Source organism: Myotis yumanensis, unplaced genomic scaffold (assembly GCF_028538775.1).
Source record: "Myotis yumanensis isolate MYYU_CA2020_CCGP unplaced genomic scaffold, mMyoYum1.0.hap1 SCAF_9, whole genome shotgun sequence".
Lineage (NCBI taxonomy): Eukaryota > Metazoa > Chordata > Mammalia > Chiroptera > Vespertilionidae > Myotis > Myotis yumanensis.
Window position 1 is genome coordinate 81,994,815 of NW_027223760.1, and position 17,197 is coordinate 82,012,011.

General features: G+C 50.0%; 1 protein-coding gene across 1 annotated transcript; it reads left to right on the forward strand.

Annotated features, from left to right (window-relative positions):
* Positions 1-40: 40 nt before the first annotated feature.
* Positions 41-16,711, forward strand: IFRD1 (interferon related developmental regulator 1). Its single transcript, XM_070424809.1, has 12 exons — positions 41-131; positions 4,004-4,108; positions 4,251-4,335; positions 5,414-5,538; positions 7,072-7,229; positions 8,275-8,325; positions 8,403-8,581; positions 8,668-8,776; positions 11,605-11,739; positions 13,542-13,670; positions 14,042-14,137; positions 16,046-16,711. The coding sequence occupies exons 1-12, from the start codon at positions 41-43 to the stop codon at positions 16,133-16,135; spliced, it is 1,353 nt and encodes a 450-aa protein (XP_070280910.1). The 3' UTR covers positions 16,136-16,711.
* Positions 16,712-17,197: the final 486 nt, after the last annotated feature.

Consider the following 17,197-nt stretch of genomic DNA (forward strand, 5'->3'; position numbering starts at 1 on the left):
TCGCTGAGCTCCGAGTCTGCGCGGCACCGGGCGTCCCACGATGCCGAAGAATAAGAAGCGGAACACTGCCCACCGCGGCGGCGGTGGTGGCGGCGGCTCAGGGGCAGCTGCAGCGACGGAGACGACGGCAGGTAAGGGGGTCTCGCCGCCGCCGGTGTCCCGGTTGCCGGCCGGGCTGGCGCGTCTTTTCGCCGGGGGCACGCTGGGAGTCGTAGTTCTTTCTTTCTCGAGCTGTGCATCTGCGTGGCGCCTGGCAGGGCTAGCGAACTACAACTCCCAGCGTGCCCCGGGGGGCCGCACCTCGCGCGATTTGGAGCTGGCGTGCGCTCCGAACTCTTGGGCACTGGCGGTGGGGGCGGGGAGGGGGGGGCAATGGGTCCTTGGGCCCGAGAGCGGGTTGGGGTCGGGGTGACTGGGCTCTGAGCGACGGGGGAAGTGTCCTCAGATGCCAGTGCCTGTTCAGCGCACCCCCTCCCCGGGGTGGGGCAGAGCCGGGGGTGCGCCCCTGCTGTCACGGGTCGCCTTTGGCCGCCTGCGCCGACGTGGACCTGCTGGGAATGCCAAACGTCTGCCGGGTCTGGACGGGCCCTTGGGTCACGCGGCCCGGCCTCGGGCGCTGGAGCCGGGGTGACGCAGAGGCGCCCATGTGCCTCCCCTCCCGCTCCCTTCTCGCGCCTCCCGCGTGCGCACCTGGCCAGGCGGTGGCACCTGGGGGTGCGAGTGGGGGTGGGTGGGTGGGTCACTGTCCCAGCCCGGGTTTGCCCCGACCCCGAAGTGCCACCTGCAAAAACCTCCCCCTCCCCCACCGCGCCGCACCGGGGGCGGGGGAGGCGACCTGCCCGCCCCGGGGCAGAGCCACGTTCTCCTTTGTCCTGGAGGTTCTCTGCTCCGAGCCCCGAGGGGAGGTGCTCGGAGCTCAGGTTGCACTTGGCCAAAAGTTTAGTTTCCTGTGTGTCCCCGCCGCACAGCGGCAGCTTTTCCAGGATGGGTAGCTGCCTAACTGGACTTTGGATTCTCTGCGGCCAGTTACACAGTTAAAACAAAAGGGCTTCAAGCAGAAAGCCCCTCCTCGACCCCACACTAAGCGCACAGCTCACTGGGCAAGCCGTCTCGTTTGGTTCTTGTTTGAAGGCTTTGGAGTTAAGTATCGGAATGCCCTCAGTCTATCGCATGGGAGAGGCTTGTGGTCCTTAGAAATTTGTCAACATAGTTGCCACTCTGGTCCTCAGAATGATCCTTTTCATCAGTGCGTTTTCTTGTTGGGGATGATTGGAACCGGCTTTGAAAGGCTTTCCCGGAGGGCTTCTAGCAGGAAAGCTGGTGATCGTGGGCTGGACATTGAATAGTTGACACTCGGAAGGGGTTACTATGAACGCAGTCCCCCCTTTTCTTTCGCTCTTCATTTGGTTTGGATGCGCTTGATGTTCCTCGAGTTCATTCTTGATCACCAAAGTGTAAGATACATGACGAGTTGGTGGCATCTGGTTGTTCCCTGTGAACTGAGGATCCCTCTGAACCTTTGGTGGTTCAGCTTTTCCTCTGAAGGAAACATTTTCCTTCCGTCTTGAAGGTCCTTATTTTATTTAAGTTTGCCTTTTGTTGATGACCCAAATCATGGGGAAGCGGCAAGCTGAAGCCATTGGGATCCGGTGGGGTTGTTGCTAATGGCCTGGAATAATTACCAACCGGGTATTCCCGTCTGGGGCTTCCTGTGGGACCTCCTTCCTTCCTGGCACCTAATGGAATGGCCAGTCTTCTGCTGCTGCCTTTCCGATGACTCTCCGTGGAAAGGGTGCTTACACTGAGCACAGTGAGCTGGGAAGGACTGGTTAGTCTGTAAGACTGCTTGCTTTGAATATCTGCGACTTGACACGGCCTCTGGAGAGAGGGTTGTGAGGTGAGATTGGCTTTTTAAAAATTTTAATTTGGTTCCATGTTAATGTACTTCTTATTTAGTAAATAAATGAATAAATAATAGTTAATAGACGAGATGGGAAATTGTCAGACACTTGTACTTACAAACCACTTACTTGATTGGTCTTTTTAAATGGCATCTAGAAGAAATGGGGTTTATTTGAGATCTTTACATGTACAATCAAGATAAGATAACCAACTTCTGCCCGGCCAGTGTTGCTCGGTGATTGAGTGTCAACCTATGAACCAGGAGGTCACAGTTCATTTCACGCCAGAGCACATGCCCAGGTTGCAGGCTCAATCCCAAATAAGGGCGGTACAGGAAGCAGCGGATCAATGATTCTCTGTCATCATTATCTCTCCTTCTCCCTTCCTCTCTGAGATCAATAAAAATACATTTTTAAAAAAGATAACCAACTTCTTTTACTTTCATGGATTTTCCAAAGTTAGTGGAGGGCTGTAGGAAGGTAATAAAATTGATCTATTACGCAGGTGTGCATACTTGTGATAGCATTTACTTTGAAGAGAGCATTTTTAGGGGAAAACAACACCTTGTTAGTGAGTAAGCTCCCAAGAAGGAAGGCCCTTGCGTCTATAGTTGCACCTCATTAATGGCACTTAGGGTCACCAGGTGGGTGAGTCTGACTTAGATATTAGGCATTCCTATAGGGTTCTTTTCCTTCATTTTTTAAAAAATCTCTATTCCCTTTAAGTCGTGGGAAACTTAGAGACAGGAGCTCAGTAAATCCTGCCTAGGAATAGTCTTCTTGACAGATAAGAAATAGGCTGAATATGAAAATTGTAAATTGGTGAATAAATGTTAGTAAAAGTTAAGCAGATGACTCGGCTGTTGCCATGACTTCACATCCTGGAAACAAATGAAGATCCAGAAATAGAGAGTGATGTCATAGGTCTTTGTTTATTTGTTTATTCTTGCCCTAAGCACTGTGATTAAGAAGTTTTGGGGTCTTGGCTGCATTGCTTATTTTTTATGGCTTACTGTTTTTATTGGCAGTTTATTCCCTTTAGTGTAGCAAGCACATTGGAAGGCTGCTTCCTCTGCTGATAGAAAAATCTGCTAAGTTCTCTGTTTTGATTTTTACAAAAAGAAAAACACCATTAAAAATAAACAACCCAACAACAAGCAATGTATGTGTAGATGATTTCTTTAAAACTTACCTTAGGGTAGTCAGTGTCACATGTTTTTTGGCAATCTGATAAGGAAACAGGCTCAGAGGTAAATCAGGTGACTCGAGGCCACTTTGGGGCAGAATTTGGGGGTTATTTGAGCTGATTGCTCAATGTAATTCATGACTGGGCAATCCTGTTATTAATATGAAATTCCTACAAAACACAATGACTAGGAATATGGATTTATTACTTAGGTTAATGAAGTTGACAGATTCTAGTTTAAAAAAGGAGATTTTATTTTTTAGTAACAGCACTGATCTTTTTAAACCGTTGCTTATGTTAGAACCTTTCTTTTACAGGTAATTTATCTAACAGGCTATATCAAATACCAAAACTTCCATTTTAAGCCTTTTTTCCCCTCTCAGTTCAGAGGGAAAAAAGGCTTAAAATGGAAGTTTTGGTATTTGATATATCATCTATAAAACTACCATCCTGTAACTCCTTAAATTCTTTCACTTAGGACATGTGTATCCAAAAAAACCCATTCACCAGTTACTGTTTCCCAAGTCATACTTGTTGGAAAGTATGTTTGTCTTGGTCTTATGATGACCTATGATATCATAGTTTATTTCTGGATCTATTTCCATTGTCTTCCTGATTTGAGGTTGTGGTTAGGAAGTAGTTTTTTCATCTGTAATCTGGAGCTGCTGGTCAGATGATTGATGTATTTCTGAAGTTGATGGATATTGTAAATTGTTCATGCTCAGAAGTACATATTAAGTGAATTGACTTATTTTAGAAATATTTGTGTGTTCTTTTATAACATAATCATGTTTTCTTAAATAAGTTTTGGGTTTTTATGACTGGATTCCCCTTAAGTAACTACTAAGATTCTCAAGTTAAATATTTGCATCGATGGCTGCAAAGTTTCTTACCTCCACCTTTGTTGACTTCCCAGGTGGCCAGCATCGAAATATTCACCCGTTCAGTGACGAGGATGCATCGATTGAAACCATGAGCCACTGCAGTGGTTACAGCGATCCTTCCAGTTTTGCTGAAGACGGTATGCCCTTTCCATTCCGTTGGCAGTTCAGGCCGATGCTTTTGTTGGGGGAGTTCTTGTGCCCAAGGTGTGCTAGCACTGTCCCCAGCTGCTCTCCTGCCACTTGACTGACAGCGGCTGCCTGGTCCCTGTTGTTCCCTAGGACCAGAAGTCCTGGATGAGGAAGGGACGCAAGAGGACTTGGAGTACAAGCTGAAGGGCTTCATTGACCTGACCCTGGATAAGAGGTAGAGCGCACTGAGACTCCCCATGGGCTGTTCGGCAGCACCCTCTGCCCGTGGGCAGGCCTCTGACTTAACAATGTGGTCTGTGTGATTCTAAGCTTGATTTGTTTGCTTTGGATGTCTAAATGATTCTTGTTTCTTTGGACTTTGGATGTGGGTAGAAACGTGCCTTAGAATTTAGATTGACTCTGATTAGTGGATGTTCTAGCACAGCGGTTCTCAACCTGTGGGTCGCGACCCCTTTGGGAGTCGAACGACCCTTTCACAGGGGTCTCCTAAGACCATCGGAAAACACATATATAATTACATATTGTTTTTGTGATTAATCACTATGCTTTAATTGTGTTCAATTTGTAACAATGAAAATACATCCTGCATATCAGATATTTACATTACGATTCACAACAGTAGCAAAATTACAGCTATGAAGTAGCAACGAAAGTAATTTTATGGTTGGGGGTCACCATAACATGAGGAACTGTATTAAAGGGTTGCGGCATTAGGAAGGTTGAGAACCACTGTTCTAGCGTAATGCCCGTCACTGTGTCTGACTGCAGCCTGGATGGATGTGTTGAATTAAGAGTTAATGTTCTAGAACGGACAGCTGGACTTTTCCTGTAAGCCTCTTGGTCACAGTTTTGTTAGGGTCATGAAAAATACGAAGCTAGTCATTTTCCTACTTCCCAGTGGCTCTAGAACTCGCTTAAAACCAACGGAATTAAAAACCCAGGGGATGGGACAGGAACTCGAGGCTTTTGTAGTGTTAAGTAAGATGTGCGTTTACTTTAAATGTGGAGGGTATTCATGGAACATGTAATACAGCAGAGCATGTCCTGCCCATTGAAATTATAAAATACCATGTGGTCATTTAAAGTTGTGGTTTTAAACTATAAACAGGAAAATGCTGTGATCTAGAGCAGCTTAGAATCTTTTGTGTAATAAGGTGAGTGTAGATGAAAAGTATGTTATTAAAAAATGTTTAGAGCTGATGCCAATTAGATTTTTAAAATCTATAAACAAAAAACGCAGGAGGGGAGACAAGCTCAGTTTGACAGTCACTGACGGCACTTGTTCCCAACAGCGCCAAGACCAGGCAGGCGGCCCTCGAGGGCCTGCGGAGCGCCCTGGCTTCCAAGCTGCTCTCCGAGTTCCTCCTGGAAAGAAGGATGACTCTGACCGACAGCATCGAGCGCTGCCTGAAGAAAGGTACTGTCCTGGCGTCGGAGCGCCGGTCGGGCTCCCTCTCTGCCGTGCCCCCGTCACGGCCCTGGAGACGGCCTGCCCTGCAGCTCCCGTTGTCAGGAACGCACGCTGTTCAGCTCGAAGCCAGACTCCCTAGAAGCTCCCTGTTGTCTGCGGTAACAGCCTGGAGCTCGGATGCTGGGGTCGTCGTCCTGTCGTATCAGACCAGGGGTGCTGTTGTCATGGGTAGCAGAAAGGCTGGGAACAGGGTCAGATGTCAACTAAAGCTAGCGTTAAAAAAGCCATTTTTTATTTTCCTAAAATTGAAAAAGGACCATAATTTTCTAGCTTATTTCCCTTGTACTTATTTAAAACAGCCGTGCCTGTGGCTGATATCATTTTCAGGTTACCCCTTGGGATATTTGAGTTCTAGGACTTTATAGTAGAGATTCTAGAATTCATATTGTCATAATCATGGGACCTTTAAGAATAAAGAAAGACCTTAAAGAGTAAGTCTGGCATTACCAGACTTTTCAATTTTAGGAACCACCAAAATTGACAAGATTTGGGGCCACCACCTTACTCATTTTGCCAAGTGAAAACGTTATGAAGATCATTACCTTCCATTATTATGACTTGATTAACAAAATATTTCCAGCACAAACAATGTGGGAAGCACACGTGCTCCTCTGAATTGAATGAGATGTGCTCCGTTCCTTATTCTCACTGCCTCAGGGGAGCTGGTCCTGCTGGGGTTGGAGCGCTTTGCCTAACTCACTCACGCAGCATCGAGAAGGCCCGGGCGGAGACTGTCGAAGCTCATGGAACTTTGTTAGAGCTGTCCTTATAGAGCCGACTGTTTTGGATGCTACAATGGCTTTGTGAAAGGTGTTTCCATGGAAACTGTGTCCTATGAGGTAGCTGGGCTAGGTGACCTTTAGCAATTCCATTCCAACCTGCATATTTTACCCATTTTCAGTTTATCAGGTGATAACCTAAGTTCAAAATATGCCCAGATCCTTCTGTGTATCCAGTTCTCAAAAGAATTAATTTACATCTGCCTTTATAGAATGTATTTCTGTGGTTGAAAGAACTTTGGTTTTCATCCCACTGGGGCCCCTGCAAGTTTCCTTGGTCCCGTGGGCTGGTGCACCTGCCTTGCTCGGGAGAGGAAGTCGGGGCTGGTGCCCTCGCCTGGGGGTGCAGGGAGGGTTTGGAAGGTCACCCGGCTGGAGGGTCCTTATTGTCTGAACTGTGACAGCACTCCCACAGGTCGGCGTCCCCCTGCAGGTCACAGAGGAGGGGTCTGTTGCCCGAGGGAGAGGGATTAGGTGGCGATCGAGGCTAAGCAGTGGGCCTAGGATTCGAGCAGAGTCTGTGTCCAGAGCTGAGCTCTGGCTTCACACTGGGTTACCACTCGTATCAGAGCCCATCTGTGATGGAACATGACCTGAGTGCCACGGGTCCCATCCATGGCGGATGGACTTGGAAGCCGCTGCCTTCATACGCTGGTCCTTGGAAGCACTCATCGCAGTTGTCTCCTGGCTTCCCCCGCAGGGAAGAGCGACGAGCAGCGCGCAGCCGCAGCCCTGGCGTCTGTCCTTTGCATTCAGCTGGGCCCCGGGATCGAAAGTGAAGAGGTTTTGAAGACCCTGGGACCGATCCTGAAGAAAATCATTTGCGACGGAACAGCTAGCATCCAGGCGAGGCAAACAGTGAGTCTGAGGGGTTTGCACGTGTTGGTTTGGGCGACACCTGGGTGTGAGCGAGACCTGGGAGACCAGCCTTCGTGACCCTGGGACAGCAGAAGGGAGTCTAGTGACAGCCCGGAGGAAGGGGAGGAAGGAGCCTCGCTGCCTGGTGGGGCTTCCCTTCCTCCAACAAAAGGCAGTTACAGGGTTCCCAGCCTCTTTTCAGCATGTTCCAACATAAGAAAAATCTGAGTTAATGAAATGCTTCTTTAAGGGAGAAGTTTGAGGACGATTACTTAAGTTTTATGAGATTTCTGCTGCTGGTTGCTTATTTTTTTTGAAAGCTGATTTATTTTTTAGAAGTTTTCATAGTAAACCCTACATTAAAACAAATGCATATAAATGATTTTAAAAACCTATAGCAAACTTAATGACTTAAAGGTTTTTAATAGAGGTAGTGGATGTGGTGATGAAAGGGGAAAGTTGCAGTGATGCCCGGGGGCCATGACAGAGGGATGCAGGCAACTCTCGGAGCTAGAAAAGCCAGGAAACAGGTTCTCCCCTAGCGCCTCCAGAAGGAACGCAGCCCTGCCCACACCTTGATTTTAGAAAATCCAATTTCAGGCTGCGGCCTTCCAGAACTATAAGAGAATAAATTTGTGTTGCTTTAAGCCACTAAATTTGTCACGGCAGCTATAGAAAACATACAGGTAGCTTTAAAAAATAACAATAAATTAAAAGTTGTAGTTTTCTTTATCCCAAATGACTAGCCTCGTGTGTCTTTGATTGGAATTGAAGTTTGCAAAGATCCGCTAGGGGAACGAAAGCGGTGACTCGAGTTCCTGACGTCAGAGTTCGGTAGCGGAGCTTGAGCCAAACCCAGCCCTCCCTTAGTCTTGTCCTGCCGTCTCCTCTCTGACACTGTGTGGGCCCTGACGTAGGCGTGCAGTTGAGAAAATGTTCACGTTGAATTATAACAGCAGGAAGATGTAGAATTAATACAAAATGGCAGACATTGATGTGTGTGTGTGTGTGTGTATTTATTTATTTTTATTTTTATTTTTTTTAGTGTGCCACGTGCTTTGGCGTTTGCTGTTTCGTTGCCACGGACGACATCACTGTGAGTAGAGAGCCTTTGGCTGCAGCTCCCTTCCCGTTTCTCGTTTGAGAGGCTCACCGGCTCTGTTCTCGCGCTAGGAGCTGTACGCGGCCCTGGACTGCCTGGAGAGCCTCTTCTCCAAGGCCGGCCTCAAGGAGAAGGACGCCCTGGTCCTCGGCAGCGGCCCCAGCAGCGGGCTCCCCGTCAGCGCGCTCCTGGCGTGGGCGCTGCTGCTCACCATCTGCCCCGCCAGCGAGCTGAAGAAGAGGCTGGAGACGTACGTGTCATTGGCCTCAGGTTTCATAAGCGCATTTATCGACGACATCGTTTATGTTCACAGTGTGACGACTGCCTGTTTTCTAGGCATTTCCATAAGCTCCCGAGCCTCCTGTCTTCGGACGACGTGAACATGAGGATCGCTGCCGGGGAGACCTTGGCGCTGCTGTTGGAACTGGCCCGGGGCATGGAGAGCGTGAGTACCCGGCGAGCACCCTCCTGGGCCAGTGGGGGGACCGGAGCCCAGCCCCAGGGAGCCCTGGTGGCCCATCGCCTGCGTCTCGGCAGCGGCCATGTGATGCTTGCAACCCGGAAACCAGAGGGTGGGCAGGGCAGCTTCGGGAGGGTGTCCCTTGCACCCCACTGTGCGGTCTGCTGCCGGAGGCTTGGGTACTCCTCCTACGTGGGGAGCACGCGTCTGCACTCGGGGCTGCGGGCACATCGAGGTGCTGCGGGCATGACGCTTCATCGTGGGTGTTAGATAAATGGTGGGTGATCTGTTAAGTCAGCACAGGTTTGGGGTCAGGTGGTTCAGTCACTGCTGTTTGACTAACGGTGTGAACAGACCTGGCCTTTTAGACGGGCCCCCATCGTCTCGTGGGCGTCACCACCACGGTCGGCTCCGGGGGGCGGGGGGTGGCATCTGACAGGCGCCCACCCCTGGAGTGTCCCGGTTCCGCACTCAGAGTCCTGTGCCTCGGACATCCCGTCTCAGGCTGACGGGGCAGTTGGCCACCCTGCTCCTGACCTCAGTGTCAATCTTGGGTTACTTACTAGGTCTTTAATTTAAGGAGAAAGACTTTCCAGAATGAAACTTGTGCGGTTGAGTTACTAACAGTGAGTAACCCACTGAGACTCGCACTGCTCTGGGCCCTCGTCCTGCACTTCCCGTCGGCCTGGGTTAAAGATGTTTAGACTGGAAGCTTATGTCTGGGAAGTGCCCTTCCTGCCCCGCCTCCTCTTTCTGAAGGAGAGCAGGTGGGAGGGAGCAGGAGGGGTTGTGCTGTCAGTGGCTCAGGATTCTCCGTGAGAAACGACTCGGGTTGAGTGATCAGGCTGCTGTTGCCCAGCGAGTGAACGGCTCCCTGACCGCAGGCCCAGCCACCGCCGTCGCGTCTAACCTTGGTTCCTCTCCTGCCAGACGAGCTCACCTCTTCCCTCTCCAACTGCTTCTTAGAGTGAACGAACCACGACTGCAGTTACACGCGTTGAGTTGGTTTGTGGAACTCTGTGCACATCCTGGGTCCCTGCCTAGTGAACGTGCGGGAGCCTGAGGGTTTCATCGGGCCCAGGCCCTTGTCCGGGACACAAGTGCACCGGCTTCTGCAATAGAACCGAGCGTTTTGTTTGTTCCTTTTGATGAGGAAGTGAATAAGCTTTTTGAAAGTAGTGAGTGGTGGAGGTGGGGGTTGGAGGGTGTCCGTGAACTGACTAGGAGCCGGTGAAGAGTGTTGATATTCTTGAAGGGCCTCTCTGCAAGCGGGTGGCGCTGAGTCACCCGGAGCTGGCTGTAGACGGGGATGAACCAGGGGCCCAGCAGTGCTGACTGCCTGGGAGCCGAGAGACCTCCAGGGGTGCGAGTGCTGAGACCCCCTGCTGGGTCCCTAGTTCTTAGGACAAACTAAGGGATGTGTAGCTTTCTTACTTGCAGCTTTATTCTTCCACATGTATTTAAAATCTTTCATACATTCTCTTTTTTTGACAATACTATAAAAAAACACGTAGTTGGTGACATACACAGGAAACTGCTGGTGCCTGAATGTACTTACTCCAGCAACCAAGACTGTTCCCATCTTGTTAAGATGGAGTCGGATTTATTGGGATTTAAAACAGATCAATATAACTTTGATCTGCTTTACTACCTCATCCGCTTTGGTAATTGCTTTTCTAGATACGAGTCTTAATGGGTGTTGTCTCCAGCTAACTCAGACATAGGAGGCTGAATTGGAACATTTGAAGAAAACATTTGTTAGAACAGTGGATGATATTCAATCTTTAAAATATCGACAATAAGAAAATATGTGCTTGCAAGTTAGAATGCCTGTTATTTTAGTTTCAACCTCATTTTCCAGCAGTGTAATATTCTTTTTCATTCCAGATATTAAAAGAAATCACATTTATACTTTCGAGATTAAACAATTATATACACAGTTTGAAGAATGCCCAGAAAAAGAGCTGCTCATTTGAATAGGATGTTAAATGATTGTTGCCGCGTGTTAGGAAATGCTAACCAGGCGTTCATAGCAGAACTGGGGTCGCGCACCTTCTCTTCCCGAAGTGTCTGCTCTCGTTTGGGTCAACTAGATAACTTCCGCTCATCTCTTAGTTTTTAACATGGTTGTAAGATAGAACTAGGGGATAAGAACACGCTGGCGGCAGAGGAGGAGAGATGGGGACGCGTGTGATAGGATCAACAGTAAAAACAACCACCCGGAATAAAGACTTCATGGGAGGGCAGCCACTGGCACTGTCGCAGGGCGCCCCGTGGGCTCTGGAGCAGCACCTCATGGTTGTCTGGGGCTCCCGCCCAGTGGGGTTGAAACGCCTTCTTCCCTTCGCGGTGGTCGCCTGGGTGCGCGTGGGTAGACGCTTCGTGCCTGTTGGAAACATGCCAGTGCGTCATACACCAGGTGCTTTAAAAGGCTCCCGGGCTGCTTAGCGTGGGATGGATCTCTGGACGCCTGGGAATGTGGGGACGAGAAAGGACAGGGTGAACGGATGTGCGTGCGCCTGACTCCGCCGGCCCTGAGCCCCAGCTCCGTCTGAGGCAGCAGGAGCAGCCTTTCCGGTGCGCCGGGCTGTGCTTGGGAGGGGATTTTAGTTGATGAGTGGGATCTGCCGTCTTGTGGCCAGGATTTCTGGGTAAATCCTGCATGAGAATGAGTGTTTCTGTGTGCCCGTAGCAGCAAAGCAGCGCGAGGTTTGTGTTTTGGGCAGCACTGCTGGGCGTCTGCCGCGTGGGCTGCCGGCTCCGGAGGGCGCGGGGGGAGGAACCGGCCGCACTCACCCAGTGTGTTCCCGCAGGACTTCCTTTACGAGGACATGGAGTCTCTGACCGAGATGCTGAGGGCCCTGGCGACCGACGGCAATAAGCACCGGGCCAAAGTGGACAAGCGGAAGCAGCGGTCGGTGTTCAGGGACGTGCTGCGGGCCGTGGAGGTGAGCCGGGTGCCGGCAGAGTTCCCGCCAGAGGGGCGGTGGGTCACTGAACCTCACCTGTGACCAAAACAATTCTCTCATTTCGATACTGAGCGGGTTTTCAACAACAGAAACGAAGACTTCTATTTTTCTTTCTTTTTAAAAATATTTTTTCATTGATTTCAGAGAGGAAGGGAGAGAGAGAGATACATCAATGATGAGAGAGAATTATTGATTGGCTGCCCCCACTAGGGGTCGAGCACACAACCTGGGCATGCGCTGTCACCGGGAATCAAACCTTGACCCCCCTGGTTCATAGGTTGGTGCTCAACCCCTAAGCAACACTGGCCAGGCAAGACTTCTACTTTTTCAACAAAGAAAAATTTAATCTGATGTGTAAAGGCATTCTTTTATTAAGTTTAAGCAGTTAAACATTTTCGTAGTGACAGAAATTACTTCACTGGGGTGTACTTGGCCGTGACTTAAGCAGTGGTACTTAGCACAGACGTACCTAGGGTGGTGCTTCTGTGTGAAGGATGACTTATCGCCTGCCCCTCAGGAGCTTGAAGGCCCTAAAAGCTGAAATAACGAAGTCCAGCCTTTTAACAAGACCTTAAAGCCGTTGTCCGATGCTCCGGGCCCTGCTCTGGCCTCTGCCGTCTGCCTGGGAGGCATGTGGCTCTGGAAAGTTCGGGGTTGGAATGGCTGGGGAAGGTGCACTGTCGGCGAAAGGCCATCTTAGTGTGGACCGCAGTCCAATGACGTGTGTGCGTGTGCCCGTGTGCGTGAGCCCGTGTGCGTGTGTGTGCGTGCATGTGTGTGTGCAGGTAAAAGTACGTCTTGGCTATGCAGGTGGTTCTTTACTAAGTGCATCGCCAGAGTCATTCACCTGACCTCCTGTGAGACTAGAATGGGAGCTGGCACAGGGGCTCGGGCCCACTCGGGCCCGTGTGGTGGTTCCCTGCTCATGCAGCAGCCAGGCTGCTTTCCTCGCTGTAGCCTGTGCTCTAGCAGTAAAACCTCGGCTGCAAGTGCCATAGAGCTCCTCGAGGACGGCGGGGGAGGTCCGGCCGGGGGCCCTCCAAGGCCCGTGAAACCACTGGGTCTGGCCCTGCCGAGGCCACCGCAGGCGGGACTGGGAAGTTAGTAAATCCAGGAGCTTGTCCTGGCAGCACACGTTCATGTGGAGTGAATTATGGGAAGCGAATGGTGTGATAAGTACCCACGGCGCCCTTGGCAGAAAGGAGGTTCCCCATCCCGACCCTAGGATCTAAACTTGGGGTTAATGAAACTTCCTTTGGGTTTTATCATCTAAAACAAGGCTCGTTTGAGCAGACATCCAGCTGAGGACTCATCTTGTTCTCATCAGGGTGGTGGGAGCCCCGAGTATCAAGACTACTCCCGTATCTGAGTGTGTAGCCACAGAGCAGCCACGGGCTCCCGATGTGGGAAGAGTGTGTATCCCTCAATATCTGTAACTCTGGAAATGAGATGCCCTGCAGTTTCTGCCAGTACAGATACTTGACTTTTCTTCAGGTTGGTTGAGTGGCGTTGAAATTGAAAACGTGCACAACAATGTGGCTGCCGTTACAGGTCACCCACACTGAGCGGTGCCTGCAGGTCTGCCACCCAGAGAAACCCTGCCTCAGGCGGGGCAGGGGGGCGGGCAGTGCTTCTGCGTCCGCACACATCCCAGGGACGGGTCTCAGTCCACACCTTCACGGATCTCGGCGTGTGTGTGTGTGTGTGTGTTGGGAACTGTTGGTGTGGGGTCTCTTCAGCCTTTTATTTCCTCTTACAATTTTGGTTTTCCTGTCGGCCAGGATCGGGATTTTCCAACAGAAACGGTTAAGTTTGGTCCTGAGCGCATGTACATCGACTGCTGGGTCAAGAAGCACACCTACGACACGTTCAAGGAGGTCCTGGGCTCCGGCCTGCAGTACCACCTGCAGGTGAGCGGCGGCTTCTGCTTGCCCTTCAGTCGGGGAGCTTGGGAGGTGGCTGCTGATGGCTGTGCGGGGAGTGAGTGTGCGGAATGCTCTCGGCACGTACAGACGTGACACAGAGCGGGACACGGAGGGGGGCATGCCAGGACAGGGAACGTGTCCCGTGGCTCCGTCTGTGTCCCCAGAGAGCACCGAGATCTTTGTGGAAACGGGGGGCGTAGCTCCAGGTTCAAGGCCTTGGGAGCAGGGTCTCCTAGTGAGAGGGCAATCGTGACCCAGTGCACAGCTACCCCTCGCACACCTGCCCCGTCAGACCCGCTTTCTGTAGCAGAACAGCTGAGCTCATCTGAGCCTGTCGCCCTTTTCCTTTACCAAAGGCGAACGAATTCCTTCGCCACGTGTTTGAACTGGGGCCCCCGGTGATGCTCGATGCTGCCACGCTGAAGACGATGAAGATCTCCCGCTTCGAAAGGGTAGGTGTTATTCCCTGTTCACGGCCTCAGAGCTGCCCCCGCACGGCGCTGCGGGCTGTTCTGCAGGGCACGGGCTTGGCGGGGCCTGGGCGGTTCTCCCTGGCACAGACCAGGCTCTGGAAGCGGACGCTGAACCGCGTGGGGAGTGCGGGGCTCAGACACAGACTTCTCGCCCATATCCTGTTATCCTAGCGGAGGCGTTATTTTCATTTTGTTTTCTTTTCTGTGAAGTTTTTTAATTAAAGGATAAATATTAACACAGTGCTTCTTTGGTGCCAGATCACTGAGCAAGTTCCAGGCTCATTTTACGATGAGGAAGCTAAAGAGCCCATGAACTAGCAATTCATTCCTCCTGCTAACAGTCCAGAATTCCCGAGTCACATTCTTCCTTTCCCCTGGGGTAAATTCCCGTTATGTAACAGACGATTGGAAAGTGGGTAATCCGGTGGCATTTGGTGTATTCAGTGTTGGCCAGCCACACCCCTGCCCAGTCCCAGAACATTTCATCTCCTCAAAAGGAGAACCATGAAGCCTTCACACACACACACACACACACACACACACATGCCCAGTGCTGGAGTGCTCCATGGCTTCCTGCCGGCTCTCCTCACAGCAGCCCGTTGCTCAGGTTCATCACAGGTGTGGCAGGGCCCCTGCCTCAGCCCTCCGTTCCCATGTGCGACACACGTGTGTCCTGCAGCAGCTGATGGACGTGGTGGCTGTGCCCACGTGTCCCCTTGTCCCTGTGTAGCTGCTGTGGACATTGTGTAGGTTTGTTGGAGCACCTGTTCTCAGTGCGTTCAGGTCTATGCTTAGGCGTGGGAGTGCTGGGCCATATGGTAATTCTATGTTTAACTTTTTAAGAAATGGCCCTGCTTTTCAATAGCAGCTGCCCCTTTTGCATTCTCATGGCAATATATGAGGTCTATCCCTGCACCCTGACCAGCACTGTGATTCTCTCTCTTTTTTTAAATAATGTAACGCTTGGTGACATTTTTTAATACTCTTTTAAAATATATTTTTATTGATTTCAGAGAAGAAGGGAGAGGGAGAGAGAGAGATAGAAACATCAAAGATGAGAGCCAATCATTGACCAGCTGCCTCCTGCACACCCCACACTGGGGATCGAGCCTGCAACCCAGACTTGTGTCCATGACCACCTGGTTCATAGGTTGACGCTCAAGCACTGAGCCACAGCAGCCGTGCTCTCTCTCTCTCTCTCTCTCTCTCTCTCTCAAGTAAGCTATCCTACTCCCACTCCCTTTTTCTCTGAATCAATGAAAATATTTAAATAAATAAGCCATCCTAATAGGTGTGACATGCTTAATTATATATTTTTTTAGAATTTTAAATCATTTTTTATGACCACATCATTGGGAACTAATATTTTCACATACTTTTTCCTTTTGCATTATTTTTGGAGCAAGTCCTTGTGTGGGAGCCCAGGGCTGGGCATGGCTCTGACCCCATTGCCAGTTACCTTCCAGTTCCTCTACCATTTGGAGTGGCGTCCAGCTGGGCAGAGCACAGAGCTGCCACACTCCACAGCAGGGGTTTCATGTGTAAAGAACTTGTCAGTCTACTTGGTACTAAAATGGAACTTCGTCATATGTTTTGTGATTGACGGCATGGTTGGAATTTTTCTCCACGTTCATGATTCGACTTTTCCTTGATCAGATTCAGTGTAGGTGCACTTTTTTTCCTTTTTACTCTTTTCACTGGAATTTTCTTAATATAGATAGCCACTATTATATGTGTTGATTTCCCCCTTGTTCTTTTTGTATGTGTGGGTTTTATAAACATAAAATATGTATAGGGTCAAATTAGTTCATTTCTCTCTTATTTTTTAATATTTTGTAAGCCTTTCTAAGCCTGTGGGTCACGCGTGTTTTCCTGTCTCCATTCCAGCATTTATATAATTCCGCAGCCTTCAAAGCCCGAACAAAAGCTCGGAGCAAATGTCGCGACAAGAGAGCAGATGTGGGAGAGTTCTTCTAGATTCACACGCGAAGACCACTTCCTGGTCCCCAGTTCCTTCTTTTGTAATTTCTCATGTATTTAAACTCTGTAGACAGTTTTTATCGTGGGTCAACATAGATAGCTTTTGTAGCAGGGGTTTGATTACTTATAATTTAATGTATAGATTGCAACTGTGAGTTCTGATTATGGACTTTTCTCTGTAAATATCAGTAAACCATGAAGAAGGTGTTTGTGATGTTTGGTCATTTTTGTCTATTTATGAGGAAGCAAAAATAGGGTATTTCATAAGAAAACTATTAGCCAAGATGAACTCTACATACTGTGGTGTGTCAGACATTGATTTAATGATACAGATTACAAGTCATTTCAGATCTTAGACAAATGAGTTCTGGAGACAATTTTGGCAGCTAGTTTTTCTGGAAAAGCTGCTGTGTTTTTAACTGTAAGTGGAAGCTGATGCTTTTGCCTGATCCCTGGGACCCACGAAGGGAAGTCGGCCCAGCTGTGGGGCTAGCACCTGTGATCGTGACACTAACTGCGCCTGTTGTGAGGCTCCACGCTCTCCATCCCCAAATAAAGGTCTTTTCACACTAACGTGCTGAAACGTTGTTTATGGACCTGAGGTGCATGCAGAGGGCAAAATGACGAGGTTGGAGGGGGAGGGAGGGAGGAGGGAACGTGAAAACCGGGGAAATCGCACGGATTCGGCTCCTGACTGAGTACTGGCTGCGTGGCTGCTGGGGTGGTTCTTTGCGTCATGGAAGGAGTGAGCTTCATGGAAGGAGTGAGCGTGCTATGTGCACTGGGCTGTACGTGAAACTGCCCGAGTGACCTTGCACAGTGGCATCTGCACTTGGATCCGCAGGTGCCGAAAACGAGTCAGTCTCTTGCTTTGAACTCAGTTCTCCAGACGTCTGACCAGTCACAGCCTATAAAGCTCACCCTCTCCCCTGGTGGAGCCCCGACTAGGGCTGAGGAACTGCTTGGTCTCCATCTCCTCCCGAGGTGGGGTAATGCCTCCAGGGTGGGGTGTCAGGTCCCGAGGCAGGGTAATGCCTGGGGTGGGGGGGGCGGGAAGGG